General features: G+C 38.9%; 1 protein-coding gene and 1 long non-coding RNA gene across 3 annotated transcripts in view; both read right to left on the reverse strand.

The window, feature by feature from the left end:
• Window positions 1-20,284, reverse strand: part of LOC125802252 (uncharacterized) — a 302,998-nt gene that overhangs the window by 61,046 nt on the left and 221,668 nt on the right. The window lies entirely within an intron of this gene.
• Window positions 1-20,284, reverse strand: part of stx8 (syntaxin 8) — a 48,192-nt gene that overhangs the window by 19,243 nt on the left and 8,665 nt on the right. For both annotated transcript variants that reach the window (XM_022663293.2, XM_049479657.1), the window contains exons 5-6: window positions 17,514-17,653; window positions 17,152-17,244 (exon numbers count right to left, since the gene is read on the reverse strand). In XM_022663293.2, coding sequence (XP_022519014.1) covers window positions 17,152-17,244; window positions 17,514-17,653 — 233 coding nt within the window. The remainder of the gene's footprint in view (window positions 1-17,151; window positions 17,245-17,513; window positions 17,654-20,284) is intronic.

Here is a 20,284-nt window from a genome sequence, read left to right on the forward strand (position 1 = left end):
GCTGCAGAACAGAAGATTAATAAAGAGTTGTGATAAGTTTAATAACTCTAGCTAAGCTAACTGATCTCAGTAGCACAGGGCTAACGCTGCTCAGTAAAGCAGTTCAGATACGAAAATAAAGATATTCTGTCTGCAACAGCATTAATAACAAACCCACACCCCTATAACTCGCTAATTTAACTTAAACTAACCCTCATAAATCTCTCATTTACAGCCTGATATCACAAACAACCAAAACAGTTTATATATCTGAATCTCCTCACCTCATAAACTTCTCTCTCTCTCCACTCCTCTCCTCCGCCGCTCCGCAGCTCACTGACGGGTCACTCAGCTCAGCGCGGCTCCCGGTGGATTGTGGGAAATATTAGCGGGTGAAGTGTGCTGGGCTTGTATACTTAAAAATGTCTCCCGGTGCATTACGTCATCCGGGAACTTTTCGCGTACTCAAACTCGCCTACTGCGCATTCGGACACACTACCCGATCTCGCATACTGCTTTTGCATACTGTTTAGTATGGAAGTACGCGATTTCGGACGCAGCCCTGGTCTAGTGCTGTCCTGCCTCAGAACACCACCTGCTGCCGTTTCTACTGTCTGAGTGTTTTCCCCTAGTAAATTAGAGCAGTAAATACAGCCCTTTTAAATATAGTAATACTGTAGCTTGAAGGATGATTTAAATGTATTATTTGACTGGAGAAAAAAGGGAATTGTAGCTGATTTAAAACACTATAATGCCTCTAATGGCTTCAGGAATAACATATAGTAAATTTATATTGAACTTGAGTCTTACTTGTGCAATAGAGCTTTTGAGAAATATCTTTTGAATACTAAAACATTGAGTATTTTATGTCCATTTATAGTGTTTATTTTTAATATTTTGTAAAGGAAGTTGTGTTAAAGTTGTTGGCGTATCCCTTTTTAAGGTTTATTGTTAATATTCTTCAGCTGTTATTGCTTAATCATATATTGTTTAATTTTGTGGGACAAAGTAACCCTATACTAACAAAAGCCATAATTTAAATCATTAGTGTTTCATATTATATGAACTCCTAACAGTACAGTAACTCACAAACCTATATTAAAGCCCAGTCTTGCAAAAAATAATAATACAAAATATATATTCAAAATACTGTGATATGAATTTTTGGCCATACCGTCCAGCACTAATACATCTGTGAAAACATGGTGTGGTAAATTCTAAAGAATAATGTGAGGTAAAAAAAAATTGCCAAAAGATATGAATTATAACTGTTTTCAAACATAAAACCTCACTTTAACACCAGAGCTCAGGAAAACATAGAATATGGACCATTTACGGGTGTCCATTATTCACTGGGATAATTAGGCCTTATTTACTGTTCTTATATCATCATTAAGGATCATATTTTTTGTAGTAACTCAGGATGCATAATCAGATAATAAGGAAATATGCTGAGTTAAAAGCTCTTGTCAATAGAGCTTCAGCCAGTATTGTTTAATTTGAACTGTGCAGAAATCTGTGTGGGTTTTATCTCACCTCCTTTTCCCTAGTCCCAGTTCCACGCCCCGGGTAGCCAGGTATATAAAACAGCACGGAAACACAGTAAGCTGCAGCCATGGAAACCGGTGAGCTGGCTATTTTTCTGCTGAACAGGCAACTAGGGCTTTACGATATTGGAAATATTTTACATTATATATTTTATAATATGTTCTTTTTTCAACTATTATATCGCAATACTAAACAATGCAGGGCCCATGGCGTCACCAGCCCTGACCCCACCCGCGCACTGTCTCGCGTCCGGACTGATCAAGAGTCAGCGCCAAGCTATCAAAACCAAGTGGAAAACGGCTGTTTAAAAGGTAAACAAGAGCGTTTTTCTGGGATTAAAAGCATGATATTTTCTGACAGACACAGAGACAACATTGTGTATCTACGTCTTGTGTCAAATATCAAAACATTGCAAGATGATGTGTTTGATTTAATTGCCTTAAGTGACATTCCACGTCCTGCAATGTGGCTATTGCGAATGCGCACATCGCGATGATGATGCTTAAATGATATATCGTGCAGCTCTACTGGTAACCATTGAGCTTCAGTAAGGTTGCTAACCAGAACTGGATTTTTTTTTCTTTTCTTTAAAGAGTTAACGGTGTAACGGTAACTGTGAACAATCCTGTAGCGTAAAAAGATCAGGAATCTGATATCGAGTTTTTGTTTGGGCTTTTATCAAGAAGATACTGGATAGTGAAAGTTGTCTATTGTTTTTGGATCTCAATCTCACTTTTGGCTTAGTTCACCCTGTAATAGAAAGAGATATGCAGCAGTTTGTGAGTCCCCTGCACATAACAGAACAGAACAGAACAGAGTCTCTCCATCAGGTCTGATCTAAATCTGGTCAGAACAGAGCGGATCCGGCTGTGGACAGGCTGAGGTAGTGGAAAATCCGTCCGTCACGGAGATCCCCTCATGTGAGGAATGAGACATGACTGACAACATCTTACTGCTCACATGGGTGAGAGACACAGACAAAGACAAGAAGAGAAATAGAGAGAGACGAGCAGAGCATCTGTCCCTCAGACCAGAGCGAGAGCTCGGACTAGAGATTAACGGCGGCTGGGTGAAGAAGCTCAGCTCTAGGAGTGATTTATAGCTGCAGGAGGGAGAGATTCGCTTCTAAAGGTGAGACTTCAAAGCCAAATCCCACATGCAGCTCTCGCCACGCTGACCACCGCAGGGCATTCTGGGTAATGGAGTGGGACGAGGACGGCAGTAGATCCAGAGAAGGTCAAAAGTTACATGGCCCAAAACGCACCAAGACAGGCCTGCATGCATGGCCAATGGGATGACAGGATTAAGCTGAAGTGCACTGTCAAAAGTTTGGGTATACTTGAAAACTATGTATATTCCATTTGAGAGGTGTGTAAACCTGTGAGAAGCTTTTTAAAAAATCTCCACTTGTTGTAAAGCTTCTCTACCTACTTCACACTTTTATGGCACCAAAAGTGGTTCTTCCATTGCTTTTCTCTAAAAGAAAAGCGAGTAACAGAGCTCTGTAATTTGTCACACAAGGTTTGGGACATTGCATGGCAGACATTTATTCTGCTAAAGTGATCATAATGTCCAGAACATACTGGAGAAATCCACAAACCTCTCTCAGATCTGAACAAACCAACAAAGACCTTTCATCCTTCACTACCGAAACAATGCTCAGGGTGATCGTTTCCAAAACATGTGTTCCAGATTTCAGCCTGAACGAGCGTGATGCTGGCTACACGCTCACACATGATTGATACTTTGTGATGCAATAAATCCATGACTCAGAAACTCATAAAACATCATATAAAAGAAAACTATTTTTCTGTTAGACAGAAGAGGATCCAGACCAGAGAAGCCAGGATTCAAGAACATTCGGATAAAACAAGGGAGAGGGGAAAAACCAAACACACACACACACACACACAGGATGTTGATGGTGTACGGTTGCCAGGTTCATGTCCAGGTGCTGCTGAACAATACGGATCTAATTAGGATAGGGGCGGCAGGCATGCTGCAGAGAATCAGTGACCATGACAGAAGCTGGCAACCCGCTAACACACCTTGATGTCTTCCTCACACTACAGACAGTAGGTTAGCAGAGGATGTGGAGATCCTTCATCATCATCATAACCATCAATGTCATCTTCATTATCACACTGCTGACTCGGAAGGAGGCACCACTTTCACAGAATCACCTGCAACAACCATAGTCAATTTTCCCACAGCTAATAGAAACAAACGCCTAAACAAACTTTTCTAATTGAAACTAACTGATCCTTTGCTAATGCAGAGTAATCCTAAACTAAATCACTTAAACCTACTTATTCCAAGCTAACTCTGGTACTGCCAGTCTAAACTAAACTAACCCGCAATAACCAAAACTAACCATACCTAATCCAGATTAACCTTAAATACGCAAAACTAACCATACCCAATCCAGATTAACCCTATCTACAGAAAACTAACCATACCTAATCCAGATTTACCCTAAATACAGAAAACAAACCATACCTAATCCAGATTTACCCTAAATACAGAAAACTAACCGTACCTAATCCAGATTTACCCTAAATACACAAAACTGACTATACCTAATCCAGATTAACCTCAAATACACAAAACTAACCATACCCAATCCAGATTAACCGTATCTACAGAAACTAACCATACCTAATCCAGATTTACCTTAAATACAGACAACTAACCATATCTAATCTAGATTAATGTGAAAAACAGAAAACTAACCATACTTTATCCAGATTAACCCTAGCTACTATAAACTAACCATATGTAAAGCAGATCAACCCTATCTTCAGAAAACTAATTATATTTAATATGGATTAAATCTAGGTATGGCAAACTAACCATATCTAATCCAGATTAACCCTAGCTAAAGTAAACTAAATATATGTAACTAAAATGAATCCTAGTTAACACAACCTAACCATATCTAAATCAGGATTAAACCTAGCTATGCCAAACTAACCATATCTAATCCAGATTATCCCTATCTATTATAAACTAATAATATCTAATCGAAATTAACCCTAGCTGTGGAAAACTAACCATTTCTACATTTATCCCAGCTACAGCAAACTAACAATATCTAATCCAAATTATCACTAATTCTAGATAATCCAAACCAACCAAAGTAATAATAACAACTTTATCCTATACCAAATTTAAACAATCACAAAATAACTCTAAATAAGTAACCTTAGTTAACCCAAACTAACTGAATTAACCTCAAATAACCAAACCAAATCGATACTAACAATCCTAAGTTTGCCTTGTCTTGAAACTAACATCCAAGTCTTCATCATTTCTTCTTCTTCCCCACAGAACCGAGGAGAAGTGTGCGAATTGGCCTGCCTGCAGAAATGGCTGCAATAATAATCCAACTGTGTGATAAAATAGACTAAACTGTGTGTTTTTGTTTTTAAAACAGATCCCATATTTCACACTCAGAAGGGGCGCTGACGACATGGAGCCTATGGGAAGATGCTGAGCGGGTTCAGGTCCATTAGAAGCTCTGCTGGACTGATGTGACTGTGTGTGTGGGTTTGTGTGTGGTGTATAGAATAATCCTCACGTTAGGGGGTCTTCGTAATTGGCCATGACGTCTTCATTTGGAAAACATAACTAAGAATAAAGCCAAAAGCTAAACAGCATCAATCTCTAAAAGAGCTGCTATTTAACTGATAGCATGTGTTTTATTATGAGAGACAATATGGGCAATCTCTCTCTTTCTCTCTCCTTCTCCTTCTCTCTTTCTCTCTCTCTCAACCCCACACACACACAGACACACACACACATATTACATTACATTACATTACATTACATTTGGCAGACGCTTTTGTCCAAAGCGACTTACAATAGTCAAGTACAATGTAAAATAAGTTTAAAGGTAAAACATCTTTGGATAGGGATAAAAGGAGGTCAAAGGGGAATAATAGGATAGAGGAATGAAGGAGGGGAAGAAGGAAATGAGGTATACAGGTATACATATACAATGTGTTTTCATTATTTTACTATCCTAGAGCTCAAAACCTAGAGCTAAGCTACAACAAAGTACTGCATTTAATAGGTTTTAATACTGAGCAGCTCCTGATGGTTCTCTGCTGTGTTTTTTTATGGTAAATAGCCACAGGTTGTTCTAGATTCTGGTTACTGCTCGTACTGAAAAGCACTACGAGGGCTAACTCCAGCCTTTAACATGCTAATGCTAATGCTACAGCCGTGTGCCGATGTGTAAAGAAGCGGCTGGTTTTTTAACCTAAAGCTCTTCCCTCTTCATGGTCCGATCTGTCCGGCCGCGCTCCTGTTTGTTTGCAGATTCTGCGCCACAGGGCAGGAGATAAAGGATCAAACAGTCGTCAGGACAACAGCACTCCTTTCTGAATCACATCAAACACACCACACACTCTTGCTCACACTCGGCGCTTGTGTCAGTGAGGTGGTTGGCTGCTGTTACAGTACTGCTTTAGAGAGTAGGTTTAAACAGCTGTGCATGCATCCGTGCGCCGCGCACACACACACACACACACACACACACACACACACACACACACACACACACACACACACACACACACACACACAGAGTGTACTGAACATACAGGATGAAAGTGACTGAAGCTGAGCTCATCAGGGTCTTTGTAGTGGCCGCTGGTGAACATCAAACAGGATCAATCATGAGAGAAAAGACAAACGATTTGTTTACATGACAATTACCTTATTTTATATATACTACGTGATCTGTCCATCCATCCATCCATCTACCACTTGACCTATCTGTTTATCTATCTGTCCATCTATTCCCCTGTCTACATCTATTTATTTCTCAATTCTGTTTTTTCTCTCTTTCCTTCTACCCTCTTTCTCAATTCTTTCATCTCTCTCACCATCCCTCTCTCTCTCCATCCCTCTAGCTCCATCCCTCTCTCTCCATCCCTTTCTCCATCCCTCTCTCTCACCATCCCTCTCACCCCATCTCTCTCTCTCCATCTCTCTCTCTGTCCATCCCTCTCGCCATCTCTCTCTCTTCATCCCACTCTCTTTATCCCTCTCGCCACCTCTCTCTCCATCCCACTCTCTCCATCCCTCTCGCCATCTCTCTCTTTGTCCATCCCTCTCGCCATCTTTCTCTCTACATCCCTCTCTCCATCCCTCTCGCCATCTCTCCTCTCTCCATCCCTCTCTCTCTCTCTCTCCATCCCTCTCGCCATCTCTCTCTCCATCTCTGTCTCTCTATCCCTCTCGCTATCCCTCTCTCTCTATTTCCATCTCTCTCTTCATCACTGCAGAATGAAATCCGCAGAAAATGAACCCCTCAAACCATACACACCTCGTCAGCACCCTAAGTGTATGTGTGTGTGTGTGTGTGTGTGTGTGTGTGTGTGTGTCTTTAAAATGGCCGCTGGTCAACATCAAACAGGATCAATTACGAGAGACAAATTACTTGTTTACATCACAATTACCTTATTTCATATTTATGTAGTTATCTATCTAATGATTTGTGTCTATTCACCTAACTGTCTGTCTGTCTGTCTGTCTATCTTTCTATCTATCTATCTCTTTCTTGCTTTCTATTCATTAATTTCTCAACTCTGTTTTCTCTCTTTCCAGCTAACTTGTCCTGCCATCTCCCTCTTTCTCCCTCCCTCTTTCTTTTTTTAGAATCGAAGTGGTGGAAAATGGACAGCTCCAGACAAACTCGCAAACCATACACACCTCGCCAGCACTCTGAGTGTATGTGTGTGTGTGTGTACAGCGGTTACATTAATGCAACGAGTTTCTACTGCAGAGGAGCTGCAGTGAAGTGTTCTATAGCTTCCATTACTTCTTAACTACATTTGCCTTGTAGCTCCAGAAGAAATCTACAGAGGCACCAAACATGTTTTGGGCGATAAACTATATTAAACATATATTAGATATGGCTTTAGGGTGAAAATGGGCTGTGGGGAGATTCTGGCAAATTCATACTGTATCTGGGCAATCACTCTGTCCACAATAACAGACAAGCTCTCCAAACCCACACAGTTAACAAGTTAGTGTAGTTTCTGCTCTCATTTTATATTCATATAGGAGAGGAAATGTCAGCAGAAGAAAGATGAGAAGAGGAGAAGAGAAGAGAAGAGAAGAGAAGAGAAAAAAGAGAAGAGAAGAATGGCAAACTAAAGAGAACTACAGAGAAAAGAGACAAATAAAAACACAAAATGAAAAGAGAAGAGAAAAATAGATAAAAAAGATACAAGATAAGATAGAAGAAGAAGAGTAAAAGAAAAGAGAAGAGTAGAGAAGATAAGATAAGAGAGAAATAAGTAAAAAAAAAAGGACAGGGGAAGATACAATAGAAATTATGAGAAGAGAAAAAGATACAAAAAGAGAAGAAAAGTCAGGAGAAAATAGAAGAGAATATATGAGAAAGGGAGAAGAGAAGCAGATAAGTAAGGTATGAGAGGACAGTAGAAAAGAAAAGAAAAGAAAAGGTGTGTGAGACTAGACCATTGTGTGATTAGACTAGGCCAGAGAACATCACTATTAACATTTGAGAACCTTTTATCTCACACAGATTAGCATGATTACCCAGCAATCACCATTTATCTGAAGATTTAGAACAATTACCCAACACTCCCAAATCTCTGTACCATAAAACAATAAAAAACACTGTTCAAAACCCTTCACACCTCCATCACTATCCATCATTAGTCTATTTTACACATTCCCTCCATCTTTATTTAACAACAGCATCTGGATACAATCAGAACAAAATGAGGAGAGAGGAGAAAAGACAAGAGCAGAAGAAAAAGTGAAGAATAAAAAACAGCAGAGAAAAGAGAAAAGACAGAGAAAACACAAAGAGAAAAACACAAAAATAAGAAGAGGGAACAGACAAAAGATTCTACAAGAGAGTAAAAGAAAAAAGTTAAGAGAAAAAATAAAATAAGAGCAGTTTCCTGAAGAGACAGAAAGAGAAGAATCTAGAAGAGACAAAAAAAGAAAAGTAGAGAATAGACAAAAAGAAAACAGAAAAAAGCAAAACGTTAAGAGTTGAGAGAAGAGACTAAAAGAGAAGAAAATTAAGATGAGAGACAGAGAAGAGAAAGAGAAAAGACACAAAACAAGAAATTTAAGAAGAGAGAATACTAACAGAGAGAATAAAATAAAGAGAAGAGTAGAATATATATAATATAAATGACAAATAGAACAAAAAGAGACAAAAAGAGTGAAGAGAAACAAAGAAAAAAGAAAATTAAAAAGAAGACAAAGAGAAGAGAAGAGAAAAGAAGAGAACAGAAAAGAAGAGAAGAGAAGAGAAACAGATAAGCAGGTGGAGGTATTCAGAGATCAGTAATACATGGGTTCATCTACACACTGATACTCTCTGTTATCTAGAACACAGACTACAGTACAGATTACGTTCAGACACAGAGAGTCTGACTGAGTGAATCTGAGATCTGATCTGTCGTCTGTTTCAGCAAACTGGAGCAAATTAGCAGAGTTTATTCACTCACACACACACACACACACACACACACACACACACACACACACACACACACACACACAATTAAACTTTCTTTTCTGCCTCTCAAGTCAATCTGTCCACGTCTGTCTGAACATGCGGAGAACAGAAGAATGTGAGAGGAGCGAGAATTTACACTCGTCTTTCCTCACTCACACACTCTCACACTTTACTGAGCTGCAGATGATCGCTGGGCAGCACTGGGGAATTCCTGCTACACACACACACACACACACACACACACAGTTATGTCAAAAGATTTGGAAACACAATTTTATATCATAAAATATGAGCAGAAGGAAATCGGGAAAAAGAAATGAAAAAAGATCTAGGAAAACAAAAAAGGGGGAAGAAAACAGAAGACACACAAGAGGATAAAATGGAAGAGAGAAAAAAAAGACAAGACAGGAGGGAAAGAAGAACGACAGAGAAAGGTATGGAGAAGAAGAGAAAAGGAGAAAAGAGATGAAGTAAAGAGAGTAGAAGATAAAAGTGAAAAAGGGAGAGAAAAACATAAATAGTGAAAATAGGAGAAGAGAGGAGAAAAGAGATGCAGTCAAGAGAAGACAAAAAGGAAAGGAAAAAGAGAGGGAGGAAAAAGAAGAAGAGAGAGGGGAAAGAGAAGAAGAGAGGGGGAAGGGGAAGAAGAGAGGGCAGAAAGGAGAAATACAGAGAGTGAAAGAAGAAAAGAGGGGGCAAGGAGAAGAAGAGAGAGGGAGAGAGGAGAATATAGGGGGAATGGAGAACAAGAGAGGGGGGAAGAAGAAGAGAGGAGATAAGAAGAATAGAGGGGGAAAGGAGAAATAGAGAGGGTGAAAGAAGAAGAGAGTGGGAAAAGAGAAGAAGAGAGGGGGGAAAGAGAGGAAGAAGGAGAGAAAGGAGAAGAGAGGGGGAATAGAGAACCAGAGAGGTGGAATGGAGAACAAGAGAGAAGGGAAAGGATAAAAAGAGAGGGGGAGAAAGGAGAAGAAGAGAGAGGGAAAGGAGCAGAGAGGGGGAATGGAGAACAAGAGAGGGAGGAAGAAGAAAAGAGGAGATAAGAAGAAGAGAGAGGGAAAGGAGAAACAGAGATGTTGAAAGAAGAAGAGAGGGGGAAAGGAGAAGAGAGAGAGAGAAAGGAGAGGAGGAAAAAAGAAAAAGAGAGGAGGGAATGGAGAAGAAAAGAGGATGGAAAGGTGAAGAAGAATGGGGGAAGGAGAACAGAAGATGTTATTCTTGTATCTGCTGTAACTGTAGATTAACTCTGATTTATAAAACAGAAGTAAAAGAATCAGACGATAATCTATTACACTGCTGAGGAACGAGGCATTGCACTAAACTGACAACATTCTCAAACAAACTCAATAAACTGCAGTGTGAAACCAAATGAACCGAACCAAACTGATACAATGTACTGAACACACATGATTCGGTTCAGACTTTGCTCTGGACTTTCAGGTGTGAAAGTGCACAGCACTAGTCCTGTATAATGGAAGAAATAGCCATGTTTTTGCGTTGGGCCATATGGGTTAATGTAGTTATTTAATCTGCAGTGCTGTCAGAGCACAGTGGTCCTCTACAGTCACTTGTTCATGTGTTCTTGTGCATGAACTGTCTGTGTGTAAAAAATGTGTGGAGAAAGTGGGAGTGTGTGATCTGACAGGACCTCCATGGAGTTTTACACAGAAAAGCTACAGCGAGAAAATTCAAAGTAAAAAAAATGATAATAAAAAGTGTAAAGGACAGTGTGTCCCCAAAGTATTGATGCATAGTGCACGCACACACACACACACACACACACACTCCAGATGTGCTGAGCCAAATCAAAGTCTCTGTGGCCTACAGCCTGCAGTGTGCTTTATGGGCTCTATAAAAATCCAGAGAGAGTAAAAGAGCAATGTGAAATCTGTGGACTCCCCAAACCCCCCCTCCGGACCCCCGCTGCGGTCCCGCAGCTTCAGCGGCGAACCCACAGCCCAGGACCCTCGGCTCTGAGCTAATATTTACGCTTCCTGGCGTGTGAGTGAGCTCAGAAGAAACGTACGACTCAATTACACTCATAAGTGTGATGAAAGACAAAAATAAAATAACAGCTTAAAGGAAAAGATTTTGATTGATCAATGACCCTGGATTCAGCCCATCAGGCAGGACAGCATATGTTTGTTATCTGACGTCTTCTGCAGGCTTGGCCCACATTACAGGATAATTTGGGTGATTTTGAGGCAGATTTTCTTTTTTTTTGGCAATTGCAAAAAGTCACAGGTTGAGGTAAACAATGATCTTCCTAGATTATAATGTAGTGTATGGGGTATACATATACAATATACATATACAATACCTTTAGCTATTTGTGTTCAAGGTATATGTACAACATACAGTATAGGTAAAATGTTCGGACACACCTTAGATTTAGTAGTTTTTATTATTTTACAATGTTCTGCATTGTAGATTAATACTGAAGGCAAAGTATAAAGAAATAAACAAATGGAATTATTTAATGAACCAAAAAGTGTTAAACAAACCAGAATATGATTTATATTTACATCCTGGCATTTTAATTTCAGTCAGCTTTGTGAGGTAGAGTCACTTTGAATGATCAGATTTCAGTTAACAGCTGTGCTGAACTTGTCAAGAGTTAACTACAACATCGGTTGTGGAGTTGTGGAGATGTAGAGTTGGTATACAGTGAATAGCTCTATTTGAGTAATGTTCTAATCCATATTTTATGGCAGGAACTACTCAACTAAGTATAGAAGAAAAATACTTTAAGAAATGAAGATCAATCAATCTGAAAAATATCAAAGTATCAAGAACCATCAGAAACATTATGATGAAACTGGCCCTCATCGGGACCACCCAAGTAATGGAAGACCAAGAGATACCTCTTTGCACTTTTGATTTTTTTTTATATATTTTTTTTTATTGTTATTTATAACTTACAACACTGAATAAGAATATATGTCCAAAGTTTTGACTGGTACTGTATACAGTAGCTATATTTGTATGTGTTTTGCAGTGTGTATAAGCCCTGTTGGATTTTTTTTCATTCATACACTTTTCTTTTTCTTAGCTTTCCTGGCACTCAAAACTAGCATAGCAATGGTTTTGCTGTCATTTGACATGTTTGTTTAGATTGAGTTTACGAGAAACTCCCCCCACAACATAAATCCTGAGGAACAAAGTTATCTTACAAGCTGGAATACATTGTTGTTTTGTTTTGGAGGTGATAATGTGGCATGATACTAAGTCTGACTACTGTAAAAATGATTATCATAGTATAGATCTAATTTTGTTGTATATTTTCTGACTCATTTGTTCTGCCCTCAGCACTGCAAATTTCCCTGCTGTGGGATTAATAAAGGCTTATTTTATCCTAAAAATATGTTTCTGAAAGTCAACAATGTTCGTTTCATGGAATGCCTCTCTGTTACCAACCAGTCTCAGGCTTTGTGATGTAGTGACTGCCATGTGTGCGTTACAGCGTGTGAAGCCCCTGTGCAGCATCGATGTTTGTTCGTTTCTCTGCAAGAAGTATGCCTGACCTTTACCCAGTAAGAATTGCTCACAGTGATAGGAAATAGAACCAGATGTCTGACACTCTAAAACCACCCTCCCAGAATGTTATTACACCAAATGTGGAATGCGGAATAAAGTTTTAAGCGCATTTTGAATCTAAAAATGATTTAATAACATTTAATAACACATTATTAAATAGAGGAGTATATGCTGACATTTCACCCTGCAAAAACAGGACAGTTCAGTGTGGTTCAGGGAGGTAGCTCCTTTATCATCTGCATTTATTTATGCACAGCCTTTTTTTAATTTGGTGGGGTTTTACTGTACGAAACCTAATTTTGTTCAGTTCTCATTTTGCAATAGTGTTTAAAGAAAAAAAAATGGGGAACTTTCAAAATGTAACACATAGAATGAGATAAGGACTGTAGACAAAATACCTAAACCCTCAATCTGCTTTAGTTTTATGGTTTGTAATTCGTCCAGATCAGTAAACCTGAAGTTCTCTGTGTGTGCCTGAAAGGGTTAAACCAATAAAAACAAGACATAGACCATAGTAAGCACACTTGTGCTGGAAGCACAGATGGAATTAGCATCCACTTTTACCCTATCCATGCAGTGAACACACACGTACACACCAGTGAAAGCACACACAAACAGTGGCATACAGTGAAACAGTGAGTGCACATGCCCGAAGCAGTGGGCAGCCATCACTGCAGTGTCCAAGGAGCCCTATTCAAGAGCCAAAACCAAAACCAAACCCCCAAAATTGGTTATAAATCACAGCTGAAGATTGAACAACTAGTTAAAAAACTGAAATCTGTTCAGAGACAGTTCTACCAATCACTCCTTCACAGAGAACCGGTCTCAGTCTATACGACTGCAGAGTGTGGAGGTTCAGTGTTGCTGTGGCGTTTCTGCACAGCTCCTCAAGCAGGTCTAGATCCACATGAAGGTTTGTTTCTCTTCCCGGCCAAATGATCTCACTTTAACACAAATATTGGCTGAGTCGCGTCTCTTAATAAAACCACACGTCTGGAGACAGAGCTGCGCATCGCTGCCGAGTCGGAGCGGGGGAAGACGACGGCGGTCGAAGGTCACGCAGGACAGGTTTGAAATCGTAGAGGGTTTCCTTTCAGATGGAAACTCACATCATTTCAAAGAGAAAAAAAGGAAAGAAAGAGAGCGGCACTGAGAAATTACGGAAAATATAAAGCAAGCTGAACTATCTTTTAACTCAAGTTATTATTTTTATTCAAACTCTCTCCAACTTTACAGCTACTCCTCTGACATTTGTGTGAGAGAAAAATTCAGCTTTGTAATGCTAGCATATTGTTTGTCAGTAGAATGAAGTTGAAGTTGGTGTTTAAATGATGAGATATGATGACAATAATATGCAGAATTTGTAATGGAGAAAAAAATACAGAACCAAGCCTAATCCTTGCAATAGAAAATGAACCTCTAAATAATCAAATACCAAAAATTGTGATGAAAAAAAAGAAAAAATGCTCCCTGTGAGCAGCTGCCGCCACTCAAGTGGTGGCAGAAAATAATGCTCTGCAAATTATTAAAGGGTGAAATTTGTGAAAGCAAACAGAAAAATGTCTAATCAGGACTGTTCTCTCAGATTCAGCTCATCTAACTCTCTCACTGGACAGGTCTCCACTAGTAGAACTGAAGACCACCAGATTAACCACCAACACAAACCAACCTAACCTATCATGCTTTACAGTAGACAGGACCTGATGTATCCCAAAGCATCACTCTATTCCTTCTGGAGGTTCTAGGTAGACTGAGCATCATTGTGAGCTTAATAAATTCCAACCAATTCTTTCTGGACGTTCCAGATACATGTCTTAAAAAAAAATCTAGTTAGGCTATGAGTGTGCGCAATATTAAACATTAGTCCTCTAGCACTGTTCTTGCCATAGAGCCATAGAACATTACTGAAGGTAAATCAATCCAAAAAATGTTAAGTCGAAAGGCCATCAAAATGTAATGATGAAACTGGCTCTCATCAGGACCACCCCAGGAAAGGAAGACCAAAAGTTACCTCTGTAGCAAAGGATAAGTTCATCAGAGTTACCAGCCTCAGAAACGTAAGCTAACAGCACTTTAACACATGATTTTTTATGTGTTTCTTCAGTGTCTGGATGGCAGTATTAATTTACACTGTAGGTAAAAAAATAAAAATGAAAAACACTGAATGAGACAGTGTGTGTGTGTGTCTAAAAGAAAGAGAGAGAGAGGGGGAGAGGGAGAGAGAGAGAAAGAACGTAAGAGAGTAAGTGAGTACTGTGTGTGGCACATTTTACACCCTATCAGTGCCAGCTACACACTTACTACCATGTAGTGACCCGTGTGTAACTGTATTTACCCTACCGAAAAAAAGCTTTTACAGGCCTGAGTGTCACCAACAGGGTCGTTTCACCCTCTGCTCACACTTACTCACTCACACACACACACTGACGTCAGCCTCCAGAACATGAGAAACTTCCACACCAATAAACTCTGGCCGTGTTGACATTAGAAACAAGAAAAGCTGCGGTGAGGTCGATACAAGCTATTTTGTTATACACTCAGGACTAATTTCAGCAGTGTTGTGTTTGGAGAGCTGAGCTGGTGTGATTTGCGCCGTGTGGTCGGGCTGATAGCATAAATAGCTCGTTTTATAAAGCATATTTCAGTGATTTCACAGGGACGTCATGAATCATCCGTCAGAAATGTCTCTCAAACACATCACTCATCTGATTTCATAATTTTTTAAAAATAATAAGATGCTAATATAACAGATAAACGTTGTGTATCTTACTAACTTACTACTATTGGGTTAATGGTACCACTTTAAAATAAGGCTCTTTTATGAAGGGTTCATAAATAGTCTATAGTCCTATCCGGATGGGATTAGTTTCTCCAGGGGTACTGGAGTAATTTTCTCTTTTATGAGGGGGGGCCTAGGTGATTTTATTCCCGTCTGGATTGACCATGTATGTGTTTTTCTCAGACGTCCTCTGAGAAAATTACAGGCTGAATTACCTACAGTTTTTCACTGAACTCTGTGGTACTCCGGAAATTTAATCCCAAGTTTCATCACCTCGTGTTTAATAAAAAAGCTTAATATTTTTTTTTTCATCAATTAGCATTAACATATCTGATAAGATTCCAATATGGAAAGTCAGTTTAGTTATTAAATGTTATTAGATGTTAACATTCACCACATTATGATTATTAAATAAATTATTAATCTGGGTAGTTAAAGTTAATAACAGATATGTTAATGACTGCTAAATAATAGATAAGATAAGCATCCAGAAAGATCTGATGTTTAACAGTATAAATGAATGTGGAATTGCTTTTTGGCAAACAACAGGCCACTGTTGCGCTTCTTTGTATGTGTTATAACTACTTATTAATGGTTTATAAAGTATTTACAACATAATTAATAACATTAATAAAGTCCTTTATAAACAGTTTTAAACCTTTATGAAAGAGTCTTATTTAAAAGTGGTACCGGGTTAACTAACTAACTAACTAACAATAATAGGTAGGATTTATTTATATATGCAAGCTATATAGGATAACTATAACAGTAATTGAACTATAGTAGGAACTATCCTTAGGAATATATGTTAAATAAATACATTACAGAAGGCTCCACATAAATTAATGTCATACACGAGCAATGCAACCACTGTCAGTTCTATTTAAATTGAAGACACACAGGGATAATAAGTGCTGGTTTGGAAAATCTGTGTGACTTATTATAGAGTTTGCTCTACTTCAGAATATGAATGGAACTCATACAGAACGGATTTTACTACAGCTCTTTATATATACAGAAGGTCTGAAAGCAACAGCAGTCTAACTATAGCAGTGACTCCACATTCTCCATTGTGGGCAGCAAGAATCTACCCTGACCTCCGACTCCCGACCCCTCTCTCCAGCCGTTTACCTAAAAAGGAGAGACGTACCGTCCTTCACTTCCTCCCGAACCTGGAGCTTAATCTGCTTACAGGCAAACACTGCTGCCCAAACTGCACCGGCAAGGGCAAAAACAAGGGAAAAGAGCCCTGCAGAGGGTAAAAGGGTCACACAAGGCCTGTCAGATGAAGGAAAAATCAACTTTTCTTTTTTTAAAACTCAAATTCAATCCATTTTCCTCTCTTTTTTTTTTCCCAAGGCATTAAACTATCCCATTACATAGCTGACCGCGCCACTCAATCCAGAGCAGTAATGGAGCATCCAGCACGAGCATCGCATCTCCGCATGCTCCAGGACCCAATGGAGGTGCTTTATTTCTGCTAGAAAAAAAATGTGTTTGTTCTCAAATACTGTGTACAAGTATCCGGCTCTAATAATAGCAAACAAAGCACGAATCCTGAGACATCAAACAGGTGTCCAGAGAACACAATCATTAATAACGTGATTCTCACCGATGTGACTCTCAAAATTCACTTGATTTTTAATGAAGGTGATCGGAAAAAGACCAGCATTTATGATGTAACTATATAAATGTGGGGACAAATGGACTCCTGGTCAGGAGATAAGAGCATCTAGCTGATGTGCAAGGAGAGATGTAGGCCAGAGAGGGACCAGTGGATTTAGATGTTTCTCACCATTCTGCTCGTCCAATTCGTTGCCAATCTCCTCACCCATCCGCTTTTGTCTGCTGATCACTGCGGACAGAGCATCCAGACCAGCATCCTGAGCTAGAGAGAGAGAGAGAGAGAAAGAGAGAGAAAAAGAAATTATACAAAATATTATTAATATTATTCACTGAATACTGTTAGAAAAAAGAACAAAAGGAAGGAAAGATTAAGAGAAAAATATAACATATCAAGAATTTAAGAAAGAAATGAAGAAAATAGAATGAACAACAGAAACAAACAAACAACCAAGAAAAGAAGACAGAAAGAAATAATAAAAAAGAAGAAATAATGAAAGAAAACAAAATATAAAAGAATTTTCTGTTGTTTACCATCAATGACGCGTTGCTGCTGTTGTTTGATCTCTCCAAACGTCAGGCCTTTCGTCTCTTCTGATTCGTTCACCAGCCAGGGGTTGACCGACCCCGCTCCGCCTGTCCCCGCCCCAAATCCACCTGACATCAAACTAGACCTGCAAGAATGAGATCGTGATGTCAGACATGTGTAATGTACTAAAGACTCAAAGTTTATTGTAAAATATACTACAAGTACTAAAAGTTCAGTACTAATCATCTACTAATAATCTAGATGAAATGTACAAAGCATGTGGGTACCGTCAAGGAGTTTCCAACAAATTGTCCACTAACAGGCTAGATAAAATAAAAGGTACAAAAACTGAAATGTGGCCACTACTATTTTGGAAGAGATGGTCAAAATGTGCAGGTACAAGATAGGGGTGGGCGATACGGCCCTAAAATAATATCACGATATTTCACGGTATTATCGCGATAAAGATACTCTTGGCGATATGACAAAGAAAAATAAAAAATACACTACTGCAACAAAACAAAACAGCACACCCCTAACTTAGATGTCATGATACTAATACTAATAATGCACTCCAAATATCTCCATATATCCAGGATTAAAGTAAAATAAATGATACTGGACAAATATAATCTGTCTCTAGTAGATATTTAATAGGAAATGAGAACAGTGCGAATTTTTCTTTTGCTTAAAACAGCAAAAAAGTAGAACCCTTATGTGATAATTAGGGGAGGGTGATATGGAATGATATTTCAGGGTATGATATCGTTCACGATATTCAAAAATGTTGGCGATATTATCGCGTACGATATGATATGGCACACCCGTAGTACATGAACAGAGTTAACAATAAACTGACCAATAATAGTCTGGATGAAATGTCAAAATGTGCAGGTACAAGAACAGAGTTTCCAATAAAGTGGCCACTAATAGTTTGGATGAAATGATCGACGAGTGCAGGTACAAGATCAAAGCATCCAATAAATTGGCCACTAACAGTCTGGAGGAAATTTATGAAGAGTGCGGGTACTAGTAAGGAGTTTTCAATAAACGGGCCACTAATATTTGGGATGAAATTTCCAATCAGTGCAGGTACAAGAACAGAGTTTCCAATAAAGTCGCCACTAACATTCTGGATGAAATTTCCAATCAGTGCAGGTACAAGAAAAAAAGTTTCCATGTACAAAGTGTGCATGTACAAGAACAAACACTAACAGGCTAGATGAAATATTTAAGAGTGCAGAAAGGAGTTTCCAATAAACTGGCCACTAATAGCCTGGAAGAAATGTGCAAAGAGTGCAGGTACAAAAACAAAGTTTACAAAAAAGTGGCCACTACTAGTTTAAAAGAAAATTGGCAGATACAATAAAGAAGTTTCCAATAAAGTGGCCTCTAATCCAGCCTGTACAGTGTTTAAGTTGTACACTGAGACAATACAGGACTCTCTCTCTCTCTCTCTCTCTCTCTCTCTGGCTGCGGTAGTGGACAGTATCCTCAGTAAGAGCGGTCAGAAATCTGTCTGACATGTTTGGAAACTGTCCGCTCTCCACTTCCTCCAGCACTCTCCGCAGTGTGAGGATTAACGTTTATCCAATTCCCCTCCTGCCGCGCTCACACACACACACACCCCCGGCTCACACTCTCGCCCCATGGCCCGCCGGTCCGCCAATTACCGCTCCGCGCATTATGATCAAACTGAAAGGAGAGGATATTGGGGGTATGAGGGTCGCGGGGTCACGGAGTCTCGGGGGAAGGAGCCTCACAGAGCGGCGGCCACGTCACTTTGTGTCTGATTAGCGGCTAATCTTCCCCCAAAAGTTTAGCGAATACGATAATCCCCTCAGCCCGACAGGAAAGGTGGAATGGCTTTGGTTTGTGAAGCACATCGAACCCCCAACACACACACACCTATATACACACACACACATACACACAGACCACACAGACACAAACCAACACACACTCATTCTTAATCAAACAACTGCGTTTCATTAGCCGCCATTAGCACCAGCTAACTGCGGCCCACCAGCGAGATACGTATGGAATCTGGAAAAACTTGAAAGGTCCCCCTTTTATTGTGCATCGGAGTGGTTTATGTGTGATCCTAGTGTAAGAGAAATTTCACCCAGTTTTCTGAATTATCTTACACTTATTTTTTTAAACAGTTAAACAGGTAAGATGTGAACAGAGCCGTTTAAAGCAGGTTTGGTGTGAAATGCTCCATTCCAGAAAAACATACCTATTTAAAATAGGGCTGGGCAAATTTCGTGGAAAGAAAATATCAAATATGAGTGATTCTGGATTATGATTTAGAGTTATACTTCTTAGATAACTTATTTTTGTTTTTGTTAAACAAACAATAACATTTAAAACTATGCACAAGCTACAATTTCCTTTACATTCAATTTCAAAATTATTATTTAGTTTTTTTTAACAAAATAGTAAGCAGCCTCAGCTTTATATGCAGTTTTTATATTAATTAAAAATAAGTAAGTAAAAATAATATAATAATAATAATAATATAATATTATTGATTTCAGTTAAGGAAAAATGTAAAATATAAAAAATAACTGCCACAAAAAAAAGAGTTCTTTACAAGTTTCTGACAGCTTCTATATGTAGATGTATGAGATCTTGATTATTCCTTATTGAAAATCACATTAAAACATCAATTCAATTAATCAAATGAATTTGATTTACCTCCAAGCCCTAATTTGGAATCGTTTACAGCTGTGGTGAATATATCTAGACATCCTGAACTAGAGTTTAGATTATC

This window comes from Astyanax mexicanus, chromosome 5 (genome assembly GCF_023375975.1).
Source record: "Astyanax mexicanus isolate ESR-SI-001 chromosome 5, AstMex3_surface, whole genome shotgun sequence".
In the NCBI taxonomy this organism is placed as follows: Eukaryota; Metazoa; Chordata; class Actinopteri; order Characiformes; family Acestrorhamphidae; genus Astyanax; species Astyanax mexicanus.